The sequence below is a fragment of the Pelodiscus sinensis genome, chromosome 2 (genome assembly GCF_049634645.1).
Source record: "Pelodiscus sinensis isolate JC-2024 chromosome 2, ASM4963464v1, whole genome shotgun sequence".
In the NCBI taxonomy this organism is placed as follows: domain Eukaryota; kingdom Metazoa; phylum Chordata; order Testudines; family Trionychidae; genus Pelodiscus; species Pelodiscus sinensis.
The window spans coordinates 56,849,147-56,872,753 of NC_134712.1; the positions used below are offsets into that span (position 1 = coordinate 56,849,147).

Sequence of the window (23,607 nt, forward strand, 5' to 3'; positions counted from 1 at the left end):
GCTGGCCCTCTACCCCCTCAGTTCCTTCTTGCTCGAGATTCTGACGAAGGTGGAGGTGGGTGGGATCGAAATGGACATAAGCAACACAACTCGAAGAACAACAGTTACGAGGTAAGTAACCGTCTTTTCTTCTTCGAGTGCTTGCTTATGTCCAGTCCGTCTAGGTGATTCCAAGCAAAACTCTAAGGAGGTGGGGTCGAAACCTAGAGTGAAATGGACTGCAGCACTGCCTGACCTACCGCTGTGTCCTAACTAGATCGTTGCATGATGGCATAATGCTTGGCGAAGGTATGGACCGAGGACCAGGTGGCCGGCCTGCATATGTCCACAACCGGCACCTTGGCTAGGAAGGCCATGGAGGAGGGCTGGGCCCTAGTTGAGTGGACTATGATAGGAGGGGCCACCCTCCCTGTAATATCATAACAGGTCTTGATACACAATATAATCCATGACGAAAGACACTGAGCTGCTACCGGGGAATCCTTCATCTTGTCTGCTATGGAGACAAACAACTGAGTGGACTTGCGAAACGACCGTGTCCTGTCTAAATAAAAGGCGAGAACCCTCCTAACATCCAGTGAGTGGAGTGCCCTCTCTTTCTATCTGCATGCGGCTTTGGATAGAACACTGGCAGGAAAATCACCTGGGACATGTGGAACAGGAAAACTACCTTAGGGAGGAAAGCCAGGAGGGGGCGCATCGTCCCTTTGTCCCTCGAAAACAACATGTACGGGGGTTCTGAGGAGAGGGCCCGCAGCTCAGAAACCCTCCTTGCTGAGGTAATGGCCACCAGAAACTCTGTTTATTCATTATTTTTTCTTGGATCCTTCACTGGGATTTTTCACTCTTCCAGGAGTGTAGACAATATGGGTATGTCTACACTACCCCCCTAGTTCGAACTAGGGGGGGTAATGCAGTCATACAGAGTTGCAAATGAAGCCCGGGGTTTGAATTTCCCGGGCTTCATTTGCATAAAGCCGGCCGGCGCCATTTTTAAATGCCGGCTAGTTCGGACCCCGTGCCGTGTGACTACATGCGGCACGGACTAGCTAGTTCGGATTAGGCTTCCTAATCCGAACTAGCTGTACGCCTCGTGGAAGCCGCGTGCATGAAGCCTATCCGAACTAGCAGGTCCATGCCGCATGTAGCCGCGCGGCACGGGGTCCGAACTAGCCAGCATTTAAAAATGGCGCTAGCTGGCTTTATGCAAATGAAGCCTGGGAAATTCAAATCCCGGGCTTCATTTGTAAATCCGTATGACTACATTACCCCTCCTAGTTCGAACTAGGGGGGTAGTGTAGACATACCCTATGAAATTGTACTTTGGTCCACTCCACAGAACATGCAGATACTTTTATCTAATAGCATGGGAGACATCAACATCACACAGCAAGGATGAGCAAGGATGCCCATAACTTCATGTTCTTAGTGCTGACACTTCTATCCACCCTCTCATTTCCTGCCCCAGACATACCAGTCAGGACAACAGTAACAGTTGTCAGGTCCTAATTCTAAACATAAAATCTGTCAGGGTATATCTATACCACAATGTTATTTCAAAATATCTTATTTTGAAATAGTTAATTTGAAATAGCTTATTTCAAAATTACACATCTACACACAAAATGCGTTTCGAAATATCATTTTGCTATTTCGAAATAGCACGTCCACACTGAGTGGACACTGAATTGCATTGAAGGACGGCCGGAACTAGGTCCAGCAGGGCATCAGGTCAGGAGTTTATTTGTGTGGCTGCTGCCTGAGGCTATCTGAGGCTTGTGCTTAAAGGGACCCCCACCTCAGGCAGCCGGTTCTCAGCTTTCTCTGCTTGCTTGCCTACCTCAATGAGGGACAGCAAAGCATTCTGTCTCTGTGTACTCTGGTTGCCCTCACTCGGGACACCACAGCATTCTGCAACATGGAGCCAGAGCTGCCCCCGGGCACTCTGGTGCTTCTCATGAATGCGTTGCTGCGAGCCTGGCTGCACTTTCTGCAGGCTGCCATCCAGGAGGTCCATCGGGGGGCTGTCAGTATCCAGGAGGCCCTGCGGGAGAGCTTCCACCCTGAGAAGCACTAAGAGCCTCCCTGGTCTGCCCCATTGGGGGCTTGTGCCTCATTCCTCCCCCACGTTGTTCCACTTAGTCTCCCTTCTTGATGTAAAATAAAATACATGTATTTTCATGAACGCAAACTCTTTATTTAACAAAACTGGGGGGGCGGGGATGAAACTGGTGAGACTGGAGAAAGGAGGTGGGAGAGGGAAGGAGAGAAGGTGGGAGAGAGGAGGGGGAAACCTGGGAGGAGGGAGATGGAAGAGGGAAGCAAGGGGAAGAAGGGGAAGGGGAAGCTCAGGGCTCAGGGTTGGGGGTGACACCGGACCAACTTGATTTTCATGTGAACCTGCTCCCGGATTCGCATGTGACCTTTGGTGGCCAGGCTGGCAGCTATCCTGCCATAGATGGCCACGTTCCTCTGTCTAGTGCGGAGATCATGGACATTGGGGACATCCCCCCTAAACCTGGGTAAAGTCCACCCTGATCTCCACCCTGGACCAGGAAGGTGCCCGCCTTCTCCGGGTCCCGGGAGGATCCTGGGAGCTGGCAGACTGCTCCTGGGGAATGGTGGAGGGCTGGCTGCCAGTGGCTTGCTGGCTCATGTTTTGGGGCCACTGGGGCAGGGACAGTGACTGCTGGCTCTGGGCTGGCAGACATGGAGCTGGCACAGGCACCGTGGCCAGAGTCAACCCCTTTAAGGGCTCCAGGGAGGGAGCAGAAGGAGAGGAGTGTTCTTGTTTGAGGCTGGAGTGGCCACCAGGGCACCCTGGGAAAGCTGGAGGCCCCCTATTTCGAAATTAGCTGACACTTAACACTGAATTCTTAGGTGTGTTGTAATCATTTAGTTTCCCATTTCTTTGTTTGTTTTACTGTTTCTATTTAGTGTGTTCCTGCTAATTTACACTTGTTTCAGCCCACACAGTATGTTTGGCATCATATTTTCCTGCCCCTTCACTCTCACTGAAATCAGAACTGAGAGTGTCTATTTTTAATAGTTTTATTTCCATATTGTAAGATGACTACAGCCAAACTGCATGTAGAATACCCCCTCTACTCCATCCTCTCATTACTCTACTTTAAACTTGGCCACTGTTCAAAATTCAATTACATTCCAATCACCTAGACCTCCAAATATTTCAAAATTTTCTTTCTACTTCCTGCATTAAATTACTATTATATAAAGGAATCTGGATATGGATTTTCCATTAAAATTCGCTAGGTCAGTGACCAGACATTGTGATCCACATGGTACTTTTCCATAGGAGAGTAACCAAGCAACCAGGAATCCTTGTGCCCAACTTTCACTAAATTAAAATGGCATTATTCTCTCAGGGCTAACAGAGAGATGAGTTTGGCCCATGGTAAACAGGAATGTAATGAAGCCTTTAAGAAGGAGTAAATGTATGGGGAATTTAGAATCCATCCCCGTGTCAATGCTTGTCCATGTCCAAGGAGGGTCCCCCCTTTCTTAAATGCCAGACCTCATTCTTTCACCACCTCAGCTTCTGAAGTGTCTGTGCTACCCTAGGGTATTTTCATTGCCAGTACTCTTGCTGTCTGACCTTTTCAGGGAGGTTGCAGATTGCTTCAGAGAAGCTGCAAAGGAATCAGGGAGTCATTGTGGATCACAAGCCAAGTATGAGTCAAGAATGTAACACTCTTGCAAAAAAACCCTCCCAAACATCATTTTTAAGAGCAGGTTAGATAAACATCTGTCAGGGATGTTTTAGATCATACTAAGCCCTGTCTTGAGTGCAGGGGATAGAACTAGATGATTTCTTGCAGCTCCTTCCAATTCTACAATTTTATGGTTCCAGATATAATTTAAAAGTGGATTTCTCCATGAAAAGACAACATGCCACAAAGAGTCACTTATCTCCTATCATCATTGCAAACAAAAACCCTCTGAGTCCCAACCACATATTACAAACATTAAAGGAACTTTGCAGTGCCTGGGTTTGAGGAAAACTGTAGTGGAGCACTTGCTCTTTCCTTCTGTCTGTGGCTTTTCCGTCACATTTTGTTCCCCTTTGTATCATGTGGCAAAAAGAACCATCTAACCTCGCATTATTACCTCATCCTTTTCAACATACAATATACAATTTTCATTGTCAGAGATTGTTTGGGCTGCAGGAGGAGGTACAGGATCTGGGCTGTGGGTGTGAGCTCTGGGGTGGGGCAGGGGATGAGGGTTTTGGCGTACAGGAGTGTGCTTGGGGTGGGGCAGGGGTTGGGGACTGGGCTTTCCCAGGTAGGAGGGCCCTTTTCCCTTGCCACAGCAGCTCTGTGCTGGGAGTCGGCAGGGAGGGTCTCCTTCCCCCCAGCAGCATCAGGGCTTGTGGAGAGATCTCTCTCCCTGTTGCAGTCCTGACCCGCTGTGTGGGACTTAAAAGCCTCTGCACAGGGCTCACAGGGAAGCTACACATCAAACGGCCATACGGCTTAATGGTAACACAGGTCATGGCTACACTGGTATAATGATGGTCCATGCCAACTGACTTGGGCTTGCTGGGCTCAGGATAAGGGACTGTTTAAATTGCAGTGAATATGTTCAGGCTTGAGTGAAGTAGCGTCCCAGACCCTGAGCTTCAGCTAAAGCCCTAACCTCTACAAAACAATAAGACAGTGCCTTAGCCCTAGCTTAATTCAGCTGGCATGGTGGGTGTCTAATTCCAGAGCAGACATACCTATAACTAATCATTGCTGATGATTTACCTTATTTCCCTCTCAGCATTCTTTTCTCTAGATTAACTATGCCCAGTTCTACAAACCTTTCCCCTAGATTCTAAACATCTTATCTTTGCTGTTATTTTTCAGAGGCTCTCCAATTGGTCTATATATTTATTAAATAATGGCACCCAAAACTGGAAAGATTATTCCAGCCTTACCAGTGTCAAACAGAGTGGAACATATCCTATGTACAATATACTCCCGTTAATATATTAAGAAGGGTAACTCTTCACTTAACCTTGTAGTTATGTTCTGAAAAATGTTACTTTAAGCTTAATGATGTTAAGTAAATCCTCATAAGAATTAATGTAAATGGGGTAGGAGGTTGTTTCCAGGAATTCTGTTTTTCAGCAAACAAAAGACAGTAGATATATGTGCAGTTTACGTTTTAAACAATTCAGTACTTAAAGCAATGCTGATTGTGAAGCTTGGTTGAGGTGATAGTCAGAGTGTGGAATATTTCTCAGGGAAAGTCTTGCTATTAAATGATGAGCTAGAATGTGGCTGAGCCCTCAAGGCTTAACATATTATTAATGTAGCCTCACACTATTGAGGCAGTATGTACTGAGGCACGAGGGAAACACAATAGATGCACAGCAGTGGCTCCAAACACTTCCCTGCAGAAACTGAACATGATGATGGACTCACATTATCCCAGTGGACTGCACCAGCCTCTCCCCCAAACAGTGCGTACACAGCTGCACGGTGCCAAGGGACGTGTGTTTGAGAGAGAGAAAAACACACTCTGCGTGAGAGAGAGAAATGTGCACTGCCCTCTGAAGTACACTGAGCTCACGTCAAATACACGCTCCTTGTAAGCAGACCAGAAAGTCGAGACATAAGACTGTGTAGCTGGGATTTCCTGCTTTGTGGAGATGGAGTATGGAATGAACCCAGGAATGTATACAGCCAGATCATCCCCAGGTAAATTCTACACATTTTAGGTAAATTCTACACATTTTCCCCAACCTCATGGAGAGCAATCATAGGGTGTGAGGAGATGGACAGAGACCGGGACCAAGAATGGATTGACTACAAGAATCACATCCTCCCAATATTACAGTGATTACCTCCCTTCCACCCCAACTAAAAAATAAGGGGGGAAAAGACTCAGACTTTTATCTTTTTTGCAGAATTCCCTCCCTGCTATCGATCCCAGGATCATAGGGTTGGAGGGGACAACCTGGGTCAACTAGTTTAACCTGTAAAAAGAAACACGATTTCTATAGAAGTATAAAAACAACCTGATTTTATAACTATTTTGCTCTTCATTCTCAAAATATAGTTAAAAAAGCTTTGGTGTTTACTTTCAAACAAACCTATATATATGGAAAATCAATAATCTTAATTGTTTTTCATCTTCTTATCAACTCATGCATAACTCATTTCAGCTCAAGAAAACTAATAACTTTGGCTACCAAGAAAGCATATTAATCTTCTAGTTTTCCTCTGCTCACCCCAGTCGCTTGCAGAATATTCAACTTCAGTACAAAATTCATTTTAATGTATCAACGCAGAAATGATTTAGTGAGTGAATTGCAATGCTGTAGTAAATGAAAATCAAAATAAATAATTTTATTCTAAAGCTTATAGTTTCTTGACAAAAAGACATTAGAATTCCTAACTCAATGGAGAGAAACAGGCAACTTGTATTTACCCACTGTATCACAAGCAAGATTTAAGATTATTGTAACTGAGACAGAGAAAACATACTTTTTCTCTTTATTTTTTACATTGTACTTTGTATATACACTGTCACTGTTCCCCCCTATAAGCAGATAGTGCCTGATACAAGGCCCACTCAAGTCAATGGAAAGATTTTAAATTAAGTACATGACATGTTTGGATTTTTGGTTAGTGTTCCTTGTTTTAGATCTCAATTCATTATCAATCTGAATGCATTTTTAACTTTTAGTCCAGAGTAGTCCCATTTACAGCATATCAATGGGGCAACTCACAATTTAAAAAAAGGAACCAGATGTGTAGTTCTTTGCAGTATCATGGCCTTAATGAGTTTTTACATATTAGTGGGGGAGGGGCAGGCAATTGTTAAATCTCAAAAATCCAAAAAGATATTCTATGGCAGATTTAGCACCTGAAATTACTTAACACTTTTAAAAAATGGGCTAGTTTTCAAGTGGATGGAATACCTTTAAACATTAGTCTTTCAAACTAGTGTATTTGGTACCAGCTGTTGAGGATATGACATCCAATTGAATAGTTAAGGTAACTGTCAAATACTATATGAGGTCAAAAGTTATATTTTGAGATGTTTTCTTGCCTTACCCATTTATACATGAAACAAAATAATGATTTACCTATCTTAGCCATAAACATACAGACCACAGATCATTTTTTCACACAAAATTTATCATTAGACCCTAATAAAGCACTGAAGTGCTCTCCATTTTGTTTTGGATATCTCTGTATAAGATTTAATACAGACTATCCATGTAGAAAACATGATAACGTACATCATTTTATTTGTGTATTCCAGAGGCACTGAGACATCACTCTCCCTCTGAATGGTCTCTGGGCCTCTGTGTTACAAGTCCAGTCCTACTAAAAAAGTCCAGATTTTTCCAATTCATCTCAATCCAACATAATGAAGACTGTGGTGCGACAGCCTGAGTCTTCAAAGGACTATCAATGCCTGCCTTCACCACTATGCAGAAAAACATGAAATCCAGTTAGAGTAGGTCTACAATGCGGCATTATTTTGACATAAGATATTTTGGAATAACAACTCCCAGAATAGCTATTTCAAAATAGCACGTCCACATTACAAATGTCCATCAAAATAGCATAGATCTATATTGATATAGCGCATCCACACTATCTACTGACATAATGAAAACCAGCTGACACTTAAAAAATCAAATATAATTTCCCCAGGGCAAAAATCAATGTCCCATTTATGCTAGCCATGTATTTAAGTGTTATAATACAGTAACACTGTAATTGTGGATATGTTAGATGTTGGATTGTACAAACCACATCTCTAGTGAGTTCAGTAACATCTATTTAGGAAGACGAAGTATCTAATAGCCAAAGTACTTTTGGAAATGATTATTTCAAATTCCCCCTTGCTTTGGGAAGTGATGTGCGGGGGCAGGGGGAAGGAAGAGGATGACAGACAGCAACATGAAGCATAAGGGCTACGGAAGCATAGGGGAACAGCTGGAAATACATTAGCAAAAGCTAAGGGAAGTACCACATGATAGGTATATCTTCCATGAAGTCCAAATTTAGAACAAAAGAGATTCCAATTTCAAAGTGAAATGTGTCCACATTTATAACCAGATATCTATTATACACCCTGGCTTCTGGTTACATCAACAGATTAGCAGATCTGGTGACTGCCAAATAAATATAGTGATAAGATGCCATTCATCAAAGAGAAGACACTACATAATATCATCATAATTTTCAATTGTCTCTGGAATCACATGCACATTGAAATCTCCAATTCCTCACATAATCTTACCTGAGTTGATATTTCACTAAGAAAGATATTTACTACATTTTTTTTAAATCTGATGGATTGCTCCAGAGATTTTACATTCCCCCCTCATGTGTTTTTCCTTGTCTAGTGTCATACACTAAACAATTAAAAAGCTGAAATGATGTACAGTGAATGTGACTGTCACACACACACATAAATCTTTGAAAATGTAAAAGGTTACCTTGGAGATAATTCATATAATAAATTACATTCCAAAACTGCAGTTTGGAGTCTACAGTACTGCTTACTTTTTAAATATAAAGGGTGCACTACACCTCATAATTACTGCTTTCAAGATTGGAGGATTATTAAATGGAAAATTACGCCATCACAGAAATGTGATCAGTCATTTGACCATTACTTCATAATTCACTGGAAATTAAAGCATATACATCCTCAGCAATACTGAACAAATGTTTATCCTTATAAAAACTATGAAATAACCTTTTTGACAACACTTATGTCAAGAAATGTGAAAATATTATCAGTCTACCTAACACTGAACGTAAAGTATATGTGTCCTAGAAGAGTGATATGAAACTAATAATTCTACCACTTTCCAATAATATATACTAAAGCAGGACACACACCATAGTATACTTGACTAAAACATGATCGGGTACTAAACAACAGAGTCACTGTGCAGCCATGAGATGGTCATGTTAAGTTCTCCCTTATTTTCCTCATCTGTAAAATGGGAGTGGTATAACTTAATATCAGAGAAGTATTGTAAGGATTAGTTAACAACTGGGAAGCAATTTAGAAGGAAAAAACCCTACGGCTATTAGCAGCAGTGTTACAAAACAAAAGAAATAAGCTATACTTTGTGAGATCAAAGCATTTATTTTTAAAAAAGAATTTGTATTCGTTAATAGTTCTGTTGCTGTGCAACAAGCTTTACGCAGAACTGTTAGGATGGAGACAGATTTAAGAATCACACCCAGATCTCCTGCACAAAGCACTATTACTATGAGATCAAATCCAAAGAAAAAGCACAAGTAACATTAAGCAAATGAATAGTTGGACTAAAGTCATTGGGACTATTCACATGCTTTTTTATCCTTATTTTCTTAAATCATTATGTACCAGTGAATATTCATGAGTATTTTGTTCTTGGGCATGACGGTTCACATTAATAGCTGTTTTCCACTGTGAGCCTCCTAATGCATCAAAATATGAAAATAAATAAAAAATAGCTAACTGAAAATTATGGCAAAGCATTAATATTTTTACTAAAAATACAGTATTTTTCATATCTTTTAAAAAGCTAAAGATGCATTTTTGGTGAACATGATCTGAAAGGATTTTAAGCTGCTCTTTTGTGTTTCTTAAATGCAGCACTGAAAACATCGCTTTGTACCATTAACTGAGAAATAAAATTAACTCAATTGATAAGAAATGGGATTGCAACTGCAGATTACAACATTAAGGGGTATAAGTTAACAATTAAGCATATATTAAGGAAATAAAATGGTTTATCATTTAAAAGTTTGGAATTTAAGTGTGCATGCACTTTTGGCACATGGCCAAGGACAGTGGAGTTTAAGCAGGTAAGGTCTGACAAAGGACATTCAAACAGACATGCTCAGTCCAAAACTAGGGAAGGGTCACAATCCTGTAATAGTAAACGCCCAATATCTTCCACAGGCAAGTCACAAAAATGTACTACTTAATTCTTAAAAGCTTGATCTAGTTCTTCAATTTAAGGATTTTCTGTTTTCTCTGAGTGTTTACTTCATTATATACACTGTATCTATCCAGGTACCATACTTACCTTCAGCAAATCCTTCACAACACCTACCCATTCCATGGAGCTGCAAATCCACATCCACAACATAATGATTTGATGGAAACACCATAATGAGCCTGCCCCATTCCTGCACTTTTCCTTAACCTGGGGTAATCAAGCTCAGTAATACAATCTCCCTTGTAAATTAAAATGGTACAGTGATATCAAAACTAGAAATTACAGTATATGGGAATTATATATTAAATCACCATGCAATGTGCACAATGTAATAATGAAGTAACTGCAATATAATTACAATGCAATCATGTAATCATGGAGCCACAGTTTATAAAGTGCCGCTTGTCCTTTTATTTTCAGATTGTGCTTTATTCTGTAACTCAGATTTTTCCCTAAACTATTCATTTATTGTAGTGCTTTTAAAATATAAGGTTTTACTGTTTGTAAAATGAAACACAAAGAAATAATGAAGTCAGTGGTTCCTTTTGACTATTTCAAGCCAGAACATTTTTAAAAAATGGAAGAAAGAGAGTAACTATCTTGTACTATTCCCTTCCTTCACTTGATTGATAGTAAATAACTCCAGAAAGGCAAAGGCCCAAGAGAGCCAGAAACTCCATAGAAGTGGGGGGAAGGGGTGCCACTAGTGCCGGAACCATAGCCCCATTCCCACTTGCTTCTCTCTGCCCCATCCCTGAATCACTCACCTTTAAGGCATATAAAAAGATGTGGGACCATAGTCCCCAACACCACCCTGTTCCAGTGCCCCTGCTAAGGAAACAAACTTCTAGAATATCATTTAAAACACAATATAATCAACTGGGAAAATATCATTAAAACTACTGCAGTAAGGAGAATTTATATTTTTCGTCTATTTGCAGCTAGAATACATCATTACTTTGACCAAATTCCCACTGAAGGCAGGATTGGAATCTAACGAGGTAACAATTAAAAACAGAACACATGTAAAGCGACTTGTCAACTCTATCCAGTACCTTTGTTGATGAACTTTTAAATGTTTCCTTTAGGAACAAAATTATGATAGCTTAAACACCTGAGACTTTTGGTATTTTACAGTATACTGATGCAGCTAGAGTTCACCCTAAATTGGACTTAGAGTTAGTATTTCTTTCCTATATATATTTATGTTATTGATGTAAGTCTGCAACAGCTCCATTAACTTCCATGAATCTGCTGTAGATATACATCTGTATTCCAAAAAGCAGAATTTGGCTCTATCATGTTACACCTTATACAGTATTAGAAACACTATGGAAAAAATTACTTGCATGAATTAACTGTTTCAATTACCTAGCAGTTCCATCGCATCATCTTCATTGTCAATATCTTCTTCTGTCACTGAGGGAGCTGTGCTTTGGACAGAATCAAAAGAGTCCTGGGAAAGCATAGCAGCCAGTAGCTTCTTATGTTGCTGTTGTTGCTGTTTTAATCCTTTGGTCTTCGGCTCCATCTTTAAACTGGTTGGGGGAAAGCATAACTTCCTTGTAACATTACTCTCTCTACAAAAAAGTACCTTTACAGCAGCCATTTCACTCACAATGAGCAAATGAAACCATTTAATTAATAGACTTTCTTCTTCTATACAAACATCTATATAGAAATTCTGCCTTCCTCTCTAAATACACTGATTGCCTGGCTCCTCACATGCAGCTATGACTGCTGTGAAGTTCAAGATAACAGACCACAAATTTAAACATCAGGAAGACAGAGATAAAGCAATGCAAGTGAAAGATTGAAATTCTCACCAACATTGGCCTGACTAGTCTGGCAATATCAACAACATCCTGAATCACAAACTTAATATTAAAACTTTCAAGGGTGGGGAACCATTTTTGGGTCAATGACCCACAGAAAAATGAGTTGGGGCTGCACACAAGTGAGAGCAAAAACAAAACAAAACAAAAAACTCACAGATGTGGCCCTCAACTGAGAAGGAGAAAGACACTCCCCACATTGCCCTTGCACATCAGAGCATAAGGGGGGAGGGCCAGAATAATAGACTTTGTGGGGCAGCAGGGGGGCTGAAGCACCAAAATGGGCTTCCCAATGCGGGGGCGGGAGGCTGAGCCTCGGGGGACTGAATCCAGGCAAGACGGGGACTGCATCTGGCTTCTGGGCCTGAGCTTCCCTCCTCCCCCATGGGGAAGTGTCTACACTGCAAATGTCTACACTGCAATCTTTAGTCCCCCAACCCAAGCTAATTGAGGCTCTAATACTCAGTTTCATGGGGAAGTTATTGCAGTATAGCCAGTGGGACTAACAAACTTGGTGGACCCCTGGGCCAGGAGGGGAGGGTCCATGCAGCCAGAAGGAGTGAGGCCTCAGGAAGAGGAGGCAGGGCTGGAGCTAGCTTTCCCCAGGTGCCTCAGCACTGCCCGCAGAGCACTGTGCCTATCCAGGCAGCACCCAGTACTGCCAGGAATACATTGTGTGGGACTCTGGGAATCATTTTAAGGGTCCAGATCTCCAGCCACAGCTGCTACTGCAGTAGTGGTAGCTGCAACCAGGAGCCCCAAGCCCTTTTGAATCACAAGGCCTCAGGGGAGTTGCCCCCTTTCCACACACACACCCATCATCAGGCTTGAATGTCGCTGTATATTGGCTTCCTTTCCCACCACTTTCTGTCTGATCCATTGAACCTGTTGTAAAGTCAAAAAGAAGGAAGAGAGGAGGACTATCTTTTATTGGGAATGGGAATAGTACAGGCATTCCTCGGGTTACGTACAAGATAGGGACTGTAGGTTTGTTCTTAAGCTGAATTTGTACGTAAGTCGGAACTGGCGTCCAGATTCAGCCGCTGCTGAAACTGACCAGCGGCTGACTACAGGAAGCCCGAGGCAGAGATTCTCTGCCCCAGGCTTCCTGGAATCAGCCGCTGATCAGTTTCAACAGCAGCTGAATCTGGACGCCTGGAACAGAGCAGCTGGGGCGCTGCCGGGTTGGTCCCGCAGCACCGCTCCTCGGCGCTACTGGACCAACCCGGCAGCACCCCAGCTGCTCTGCCCCAGGTGTCCACAAGTCAGCTGCTGCTGAATCTGATCAGCGGCTGATTCTAGGAAGCCCGGGGCAGAGCAACTCTGCCTCTGGCTTCCTGTAGTCAGCTGCTGGTCAGTTTCAGCAGCGGCTGACTTGGGGACACCTGGGACAAAGCAGCTGGGGTGCTGCCGGGTTGGTCCAGTAGCGCCGAGGAGCGGTGCTGCGGGACCAACCCGGCAGCGCCCCAGCTGCTCTACCACAGGTGTCCGCGAGAAAAGCCTGGTCTGCTGGAGGGGGGGAGGGCGCACTAGCTGCGCCCCTCCCCCCCAGCAGACCAGCGAGACGCGGGCGGCAGGACTGCCCAGATGCGCCACGGTCCCGCCGCCCGCATCCTCCACGGCTTTGCTCCACGTCTCCCTGGTCTGCTGTGCCCCCTCCCCCTCCAGCAGACCAGGGAGACGCGGAGACGCTTTTCTCGCCCCGGAGGACGCGGGCAGCGGGACCGTGGCGCGTCTGGGCGGTCCCGCCGCCCGCATCCTCCGGGGCGAGAAAAGCCCCGTTTGTAAATACGGATCCAACATAAGTCGGATCCGCGTAACTCGGGGACTGCCTGTACTTAGCATAACAGAGCCTCCCAAACTTGATTGAAGGATGCTAAGCACTACTGTATCACAGATAATTAATACCAACGTAAGTCGATGTAATTGACAGATCACTAAAGCAACTCTTCTCTTTTTGACACTATATATATATATATATATATATATATATATATATATATATATATAAAATAAAATAAAATAAAATAAAATAAAATATGACAGGCGATAAGAGTAATAGAGTAACTATATCTTAAGTCAGGGAAATCGTGCTTGAAACAAATAGTTTTCATATAAATTAAACTTTTATGTATTTTTGCAGGCTCAAGCATATGAATTTTCATTTTTGGAGATTATCTGCACTGGTCTCCGTGTTTGTGGGGTACAAATTTGCATATATAAATAATTAGTTATATCCTACTATGTAGGTATTCAAATATCAAATCGCACCAAGAAAGCAGATATTTGTGACCTTTGAGTGGAGGGATTTAGATCTCCAATTAACTAATAACACAGTCACAAAAAATATCTTTTAAATATCAAACCTATTTATGTTTTGACACACCTTGTGGACCTTGATTATTTACCTAACATTTTCCCCACTTGCAATCTCCTGCAAGCTCATGCTTTGTTCTTATTCACTGCTCCACAAATATTGTCAAAGATTTGTCAGTCTTATTATATGCTATTACCATCTCTCCACAGCCTAGTCATTTATACCTCTGCTATTTTGTCAGAGATTCCATGATGTCTAGTAGTATCTAGTGCAATTGTACTCACAGTTTAAAAAATTTTTTTTTACAGAATTTTACTTCAAAGGGCACTAGAACAAGCCATAAATGATTTACATATAAAACTGGAAAAAATCATACTAGCAGTAAAGCTAGTTTGTGGAAGAGATGTCTTATTGCTTTTATGTCAGTTTCCCAAGTGGCAACTCTAGAGAAGGCATAAAACCCCACAGTGTATGATTAAATAATCATAACCATATAATTTTTATGTCTGTATTTTCACAGTTTGCAATATAAATCATATTCCGCTGATAAAATGTGAAAAAAATCAATATTGCTAGTTTTGTAAATAAAAATATATACTTTCATTAAACAAGCTTAAAAGAAATACATATAATGTATTTCAGTTTTAATTTTTAGCTCAGCTGGATCTGTTTAGAAGAGAATGAAATATAAAGTATCTTGCCAGTATGACTGATATGTCTTAAGACAGTGGTCCCCAACCTTTTCAGGTTGGCGGGCGCCAGGGGGAGTGGCCTTTCGCCCGCCGGGCGCCAGGGGGCGGGGACACTTGGCCGCCCGGGGGCGGCCCCCCCCGCCGCATGCCCGGGGGCGGGGCCCCCCCCATAGCCACGTGCCCGGGGCTGGGGCCGGGCCACCCCCCATAGCCACACGCCCGGGGCCGGCGTGCCGTAAGCGCTGCGGGGCCGGGGCCGGGGCCGGGGCCAGGGCCAGGGCCAGGGCACGTGCGGTGCCCCCGGGGGCGGGGCCAAGGCTGGCCCGCGGAGCAATCTGGGCTGGTAGGTGCCAGCCCCGGGCGCATGTAAAGAGCCCGGCGGGCGCCATGGCGCCCGCGGGCACCAGGTTGGGGACCACGGCCTTAAGATATAAATATATATTTTATAGCTGGTGATCTTCACCATAATATTTTTACTCACTTAAGTATGAAAAACAAAATACTCACATTTTTGCCCTAAAAAAGAATTATGGACATGGCTCATAAAAAGATATCCAAAATTGGGTGGTATTCCTGCATGATTTTTTACATGCGACTCCGAGTAAAGATTCATATCAATATACGGTATAAAAGAAAATATTTTAATTGGGCACATGCAAACATGTGGTAAGGATTTAGGTAGTATTGATTTATTTGCAGATAATCTACTACAGATCTAGAATATCCTCTCATAATGCCTATACAGGCAGTCCCCGGGTTACGTACAAGATAGGGACTGTAGGTTTGTTCTTAAGTTGAATCTGTATGCAAGTCGGAACTGGCGTCCAGATTCAGCCACTGCAGGGGGCAGCCCCGTTCGTAACTGCGGATCCGACGTAAGTCGGATCCGCGTAAGTCGGGGACTGCCTGTACAAAGCTTAGTCACATGAACACCTAGCAATCTTTCTACGGAATGGACTATCCCTCTACCTCAAAATTAGAGATAGCAGATAGCTATGCGGGTAATGTATTAATTTAGATTGAATATATAGCCCCAAAGGTTTTTTCATAACCCAGTGTTTGTCCAACATTAAACGATATAAAAAAGGTTTAGCGTTTGATATAATAAAGAGCCTATACCCTGCTTAGAACTGTGGCAAACACACCACTAAAAATCCTGTAAAACTAATTAAATACAGAGGAAAAGAAGGAAAAATAAAGTGTTTGAAATATAAAGTATTAGTTAAGGCTTTTATTTTTAATTGCATTGCTCCTTCTCTTTCCCTTCAGCTGGAGAGAGCTTTTAGTAGGAAAAAAACCTTTGTCTGATAATCTGGTTAGGCCATGTCTACATTGACAGATGTAAAGTGCTAGTAGTTACAAAGTACTAGCTGCTCATAGAGCACTGCAAGGTGTTGTAAAGCAGGCTTATTCTGTCCATAGCCTTCGCGTATAGCCCATCCTGCCACACAAGGCCCCTAACACAAAACCCAGATACTCAGAGGAGCATGGGCAGCACAATGCAGTTTTGTGAATGGAATTTGATCTTATAGGCATTCTGGGACTCACAGGCGCCAAAAAAACAGGGAGGTGAGCATGACTAGATAGTGCTTACAGATAAGCCTCACTTGACTGTAGCTTGACCAGTCTTAGGGGCAAGGGAAAAAGTAAACATAGGGTAATAAAACATAATTGTCTTACACTAACTATGCCCCATCTGGTCCTGTCCACGAGGGGATCACGCATACATCACAAAAATTCCTATAGGGCAGTATTGTCATACTACCTCATCACTAGCCTATCAGGCCCTGCCAAATGCAGACCCTAGCATGGCACAGACACCGAAGTTTTGTATAAAAGACCCTCAATCCCTTTGTTCGACGGAGGTTCCGTGTATTGAGGGCACGTGACTTTTTTTTTTTGCCCGGCTAAAGGATTGATCACCCTGAGGCTGCCTCCCCACCCTTCGAATCAAATATAGGGGTGCACGAGTCCTGAGCATGCTCCGAGTTCTAGTGTGTCTTTATGTTGTTATCGTTGCAGGATTTGTAAGTATTGCTTAAATTTATTAATTGATGGTTTAGTTAATAGTTAAGCTGTATTAATTATATCCTATAATCCTAGTAAGTATAAGTAAGTCATATTAATTGTATAAGTATAAGTAAGTCATATTAATTGTATTGTATAGATAGTGTGATTTTGTGCTATGTGAAAGGGTTAAGCTTTAGCCCAGGTATTAGTGTTAGAAGAAAAACCTTTGAGTTGTCAACTTGTAACAGTAAAAAAATCAATGACTAACTCCACCAGCTGTCCTAAAGTGACATTGGAGGGATTGGCTGTGGGTGGTTCTTTTATTATCATTATTTTGGCTTTGTTTTTTGTATTTTTCATTTGTATGAAATTAGGGATAGTGATTTGATATAAGTGAATTGTAATCAAAGAATTGTAATCAGTTGGGTATAATTGTGCCCAAGCTTTTCTACGCTGTAAAAGTACTGAGCAATTGCTAGTTTAAACACCTACTTGTTAATTGCTGGTTTTGACCACTTAATAAAAATCATTTGTTTCACCATCATCCAGTAGTTTTCACTGGGTAGTCGGCTTTAACCCTTGAGGCTCCCATCACATCACCGAACCAAGGTGTAACACAAGGAAACTGTGCTACATGTGTTGGTGGAACATGTCTACATCAGAACCTCTTGCAATGCCATAGAAAGCAGTGCATTGTGGTAGTTATCCCGCTGTGAAACAGGCTGCAGGATGCTTTGGGAAGGGTTTGCAATGCTGCATGGAGCAGTCAGCATCACATGGTACAGGTTTCCCAATCTCATTGCTCTAGGGTCATCCTGCTACAAGGACAACTGCTGTTCAACAGCAGGAGAAGGGGGGGAGTATGTCTGGGTCAAGTGTGCTACTTATGGAGGGTTGGGGAGGTAGTAATACCCCCTCCCAAGTTTGAACCCCCTGAATTTCATACTTGAAGTCTGCTTAAAGATGCATGTCCTGACTTCAGAGGCAGTTCTTAAATACAACAGAGTTTGAGCTGCTCACAGCTTTGCCATTAGGGCAGGGAGTTTTTTATAAAAAAAAAGGAAGGCAGGGTGATTAAGAATAATAAAAGGCTGGGCATTCAAGTAATTGAAGGATCGTTAAATCATCATGAAAACATTGCTGGATTCTCCACTTAAAAGATAGGAGGAAAAAAGAGTAGGAAAGACTGTTATGCTACTGGGATTTGCATTTGGGTTACTTTGTTAAACTTACAAATGTTCTTGAAAAAGGGGTGAACAGGGACTAATCCAAAGCTGACTGCAAAGAGCTACAAAGGCATTTCATAAAATTGGGTGACTGTGCAACACAAAGGCAGATGGAATTCAGTGTTGATAAGTGCAAAGTAATGCACTTGGAAAAATATAATCCAATTGTAGATACAAAATAGCTGTTACCACTCAAAAAAGATCTCGGAATCATTGAGGATCGTTCCCTGAAAACATCTGACCAATGTGCAATGGGAGTCTAAAAACTAAAAAGCTAACAGAATGTTGGGAATCATTAGGAAAAGAATAGATAATAAGACAAAATACCATATTGCCTCTACATAAAGTCATTGTATGCCCATATCTTGAATACTGTATGCAGATCTGGTCAGCCCATCTACAAAAAGATATATTGTATTTGGAAAGGATACAGAAAGGATACAGCACCAGAAATGATTAGGGGTAAGGAACAGCTTCCATCTGAAGAGAAATTAACAAGACTGGGACTTTTCAGCTTGGAAAAGAAATGACTAAAGGGTGGGGGGATTTGTTAGATGTCTAGAAAATCATGAACAGTGTGGAAAAATAGAATAAGGAAATGCTATTTATTCCTACACTAACATAACACAAGCTGACCTTAGCTGACCTAATTAAATTTATAGGCAGCAGATTTAAAACAAACAAAATACATTATTTTTTTACAGTCAACTTGTGGAACTCTTTGTGGAAATGGTGGAAAAGCCCAAACTATAACAGAGTTCCAGCAAGAACAAAATAAGTTCAAGGAACATAGGTCCATCAATGGCTACTCGCCAGAATGGGCAGGGATTGTGTCCCTATCTTGTTTGCCAGAAGCTGGGAATGGGCAACAGGGGATGGATCATGATGATTGCCTCTTCTGTTTATTCCTTCTGAAGCACCTGGCATTGACCACTATTGGAAGACAGGATACCAGGCTAGAAGGACCTTTGGTCTGACCCAGTATGGCCATTCTGATGTTCCTATATAGATCTGAAATGTATCTGACCCCTTGCTGTAACCCATTAGGCCCCACTCCCCTTCCAGAACTGAGATAGAGCCCAGGAGTCCTGAGTGGGGGGAGAAGCGGTGTGTGTCTATCTCCACAGAGTTAGTAACAAAGTAAGAATATACATTAAAATTTTAAGGCTAACCATAAGAACAGCCATACTGGGTCAGACCAACGGTCCATCCAGCCCAGTATCCTGTCTGCCGACAGTGGCCAATACCAGATGCCCCAGAGGGAGGGATCACAACAGGTAATCCTCACATGATCCCTCACTGTGCGCTGAGTGAAGAAAAACTTCTTTCGTTTGTTTTAAAAAGTGTCCCTTAAGTGACTTGCCACAAGATGTCAGAGTATGTTAGTGTTAGAGCTGTGTGGGTCTAATATGTATTTAATTTTCTTTCTTTTATATAGAAATTAGATACAGTGCTCCTGTCAGTTAACTGCTAAGTTATCCGACAAATAAGGAGTTTTCCAGTACCTTGGTAGCCCCTGGATAGAGATGATGTGTGGAGGGAGAGGACGGATGGGGTTGGTTCTCCGCCTCCCCATTTGGTGCATGGCTTGTACTGAGCATGCTCAGTAACACTGCTGAAGCCTCTGTCCTCTGTCCATGCTTTTGCTACCCCCACACCCCACCCCATCACAGCATGCATAGGTCAGCCCATCTACCAAAATCTGAAATGGCTCCCCTGGACAGGGTGTGAGAGGAGCGGAGGCAGGATGAAGCAGTGTGTTTTGGGGGATGTCAGCATGCTGTCTTTTAAGTTCAGTAAGTAGCAAGAAACAACCCGTCCTGGGGCAGTGGAGAGGAAACCTTAACATCTCAGCCCTCCGCCCCGGCCCTCTCCCCAGTTCTTTGCACAACAATCAATATCACGCTTGCTCTCACTCTCTCTCTCACACACACCTGACTCTACACCCTCAGCTGGAGCTTCACCCCCCTTTGTGCCCCAAGCCCTGATTCCTGGCCCATGCCCTAAACCCCTTGGTCATAGCCCACAGCATCCTCATTCACCCCAAACACCTCATCCCCAGATTGACTTCAGAGACTGCACTCCCAGCCAGAGCCCTCTCCCCCATTCTCTGCCCAACCAAGAGTACATTCCTGCCCTCCAGGACCATCCTCCCACATCTTGAACTGATCATTTCTGGCCCCACCCCAGAGTACAAACTCCCAATTGTGCAAGTATTCATGGCCCACCATACAATTTCCATGCTGAGATGTGGTCCTCAGGCCAAAAAGTTTGCCCAGCCCTGCTCTACACTCTATTTTATGCTGAAAGGAACAGTACAGAAAAGGGGAGTGAGGTAGCAACTGAAGGGAGAGACCCAGGAACCAGTTTTTCTAGGCATTTGTTCATTCCCTTAGACAGAATGCCATAAATTAGGTCTAAATGCTTCATAAACTGCTCTAAGCCATAACAACCTACCCTCTACACTGTGTGTGGCTACAGCCTGAAGTGTCAGAAAGGCTATCTGTGAAGGCATTCAGGGGTAAATGACAACAGTGACAGCCATCCCCCCAGTGACTGGAAATACTAAAAAAAAGAGCCTGCATCTTTGACAACCAGGACCTAAATCTGCAAGGATTAAACTTCTGGATGCTCAGAATATTTCACAATTCTTGGGGGAGAAGGAAATACTAAGACAAGAGTTTGGGTTAGTACTCTTAGTACGCAGCACTCTTATTTCAGAATATGCTATTCTGAAGACATATTTCAAAATAGCTTATTTCAAAATAGAGCTTCCACACTACCAGGAAGCCTCAAAAATAGTCTGAGGCAGGCTCTCCTAATGTGGGCATGCTATCTCAATTTAGAGCCCCAGGATGCACTGGGGAGAAATTACTTAGAATGGCTCTGAGGAGGAGCTATTTTGAAATAGCAGCAGTGGAGCTATTTCAGAAGAAGAGTTATTCTCGTGAAGTGAGGTATACAGAAGTCAGAATAAGACATCTGTTATTTCGAAATAACATCTAAATAACGGAATTGCTATACAGATGCTCGCTTTGTTATTTTAGAATAACATTAGTTAATTAATAAGTAATGTTATTCTGAAATAATGGTGCTGTGTAGATGCACCCTTAGTTAACAAGCTTAGCATATGTAGGTACTGGTAATGAATGGCCATTGAGCTATCAAAAACTGTCTTCACATTTTCTTTAAAATTACTTCATAATGTTTATAAAATCAGCTTTTATCAGGGGTGGTTGATATTCTGTGGCCTGCACTGTGCAGGGGGTCAGACTAGATGATCATAATGGTCCCTTCTGACCTTAAAGTCTATGAATCTATGAATCTATGAGGTTTATGCAGAAACAGACATTATGAACTATGAAATGCTTCCCCTTTTTGTTATAAAGTGAATTGTGACCAAATGACTGTAGGCTACAGTTTAAATTAAATAAAATCATTTACTGTAATTTAGATGTTACAATCAACAAAACACTGATTAATAGTTTAATATTTCATTAATTGTAATTAGCCTTATAGATCAGAGTATGCTGCTCCCAGTACTAACTGAAGTATTATATGTATATTTAATTAAAAGTTAATTATGTAATATTTTTTACTTGAAATTTACAAGTTAACTTTGGCCAACAGACATTGCTGCTTATAACAACCAATCTTGTACTGGTATTTATGCTTATTTTTATAAGTAACTTATTTGAATATAGAAGATATGTGATTTTAATACCAACATTTTACAGGTCTAGCTCCAGACCCTGTCACTTCAAAGAGGCTGTAAACTAGCTGAAACTAGCCCCAGTGGCTAGGGGATAGGGCAGTATTCTGGAACACATGAAGATAACAGTATAGTTCACAATACATGAGGAACAGCCTGTATACACTGTGATAGTGTGAATGGAAAGATGTACTAGGATGTGTTGGGGGCAGGCAACTGAAGGAACTCACACACAAAGTATGTAAAGAGGTAGCAGCAGCTATTCCAGCTCAGACTAGATGAGCTCACTTGGAAAGCCATACCCCAGATTGGTGGAATTAATACCTTCTTCCCAGGGGAAGCACATATAAAAGGCAGGGGGAGACAAAGCCTGCCTGAAAAAGACTAGTAATGCAAGGAGCAAATGCCACAGATGTTGCATGGGTCACCTCCCTTAGGAGGCATGCCAGCCTGCTACCTTTGGAGCACCAGAAGCAAACCTCCCTAGAAGTAATGGGGCACTGAGACCGGGACCATGTTCCTGTCCATGTTCCAAACTTCCGAGCATTCATTTAAAGGCTAGGTAACAGAAAAACAGCTTTAAATCACATAAAGTTGTTTATTTTTCTTTTCAAGAATGGAAAAAATTGTGAAAATGTAATTTAATGGAATCCCTGGACACTTAGGTGCTAAACCTTCAACAACTCTTCATCATTCCTTTCTATATAAAATTAGGCTTCACCAAACCCTAAGATTTCTCCCCCCATTTCAGGCACTAGATACTTGTCCTCCCCACCATATGACAATGGTGACTCCATTGCTTTCCTCACCCCATTAAGTGTTTAATAATATCAATCACAATTCTCCCCAACACTGTTAGCAGCCAATGCTTATGATACAAAAATTCCCGTATCTTTCTTCACAAATAAAAATGTTCTTTGTGATAGAGCTGGTCTCCTTCTTTCTATCTCTAGGTGATGGTTAGAGAGCAGAAGACATCTTCCACCTCCTTCCCCTGAGGAAAGGGATGCAGCATCCAATGTTCTTATCAACACTAGGAACAGAGTATTTCTATTATCTGATTGTGCTGCTGAACAAGCAGACACATGGCTGCAAACTAGCCCCAAAAATGAGCTGCAAGATCCATTACTGCCACTGCTACTGCCCAGCACCACAACCCTAAAGTTAATGCTGAGCAGTCAATTGGAGCTCAGCTTTTTTCAATTCCTCCAGTCTGAAGCTGGCAAAGTGAGCAGATCATTATCATGTATTTCTCTTTACTTGACTTTGTTAAGAATACCAAGGGATGCCCATCTGTGGTAAAGCTGAGTACCCTCCCATCAGCACGGAATAGGTTAAGGAGACCCTTAAGACCCATATAACCCCACCCTGTTATATCTGCAGCCAGGCCTGGAGGGGAAAGAAAAAGAGAGAGCATGGCTCAGCTTGGGGTTGACTGGCAAAGAGGCAAAACCTGGCTACCTCCCTACATGAGGGAAGAATTGCTGGCCTGCCACCTGAGGCAACCATAAAAGCCAACCACTGTTTTCCTGTCCATAGGAGATGAACAAAGAGGCCTAGAAGCATCAGGATGATGGAGGAGTAGAGACCCTGTGAAGGCTCCAACCCAACCAAACTTATGTCTGCCCTGCCCAGATGAATCTGGGACAGCAGCAGGACACCATATAGGGTCTTCAAGAGAGCACTAGTAAGAGACAAGTCACCACAGGAACTTGGACTATGGGGTCGTGTCCCAAACTGAAGAGGCAACAGTAGGAAGTAGTTCAGGGCAGTGGATGTACACTTTCCACTGGAAGGTCCTCTACTTAGGGGGTGACTTACACAGGACCCTGAGCTGGG

The 23,607-nt window shown here is 42.5% G+C and overlaps 1 protein-coding gene across 10 annotated transcripts in view; it reads right to left on the minus strand.

Moving 5' to 3' along the window:
• C2H8orf34 (chromosome 2 C8orf34 homolog) overlaps nt 1-23,607 on the minus strand; it is a 237,461-nt gene that overhangs the window by 122,172 nt on the left and 91,682 nt on the right. For all 10 annotated transcript variants that reach the window (XM_075920572.1, XM_075920570.1, XM_075920568.1 and 7 more), the window contains one exon: nt 11,348-11,514. In XM_075920572.1, the coding sequence (XP_075776687.1) occupies nt 11,348-11,514 (167 nt within the window). The remainder of the gene's footprint in view (nt 1-11,347; nt 11,515-23,607) is intronic.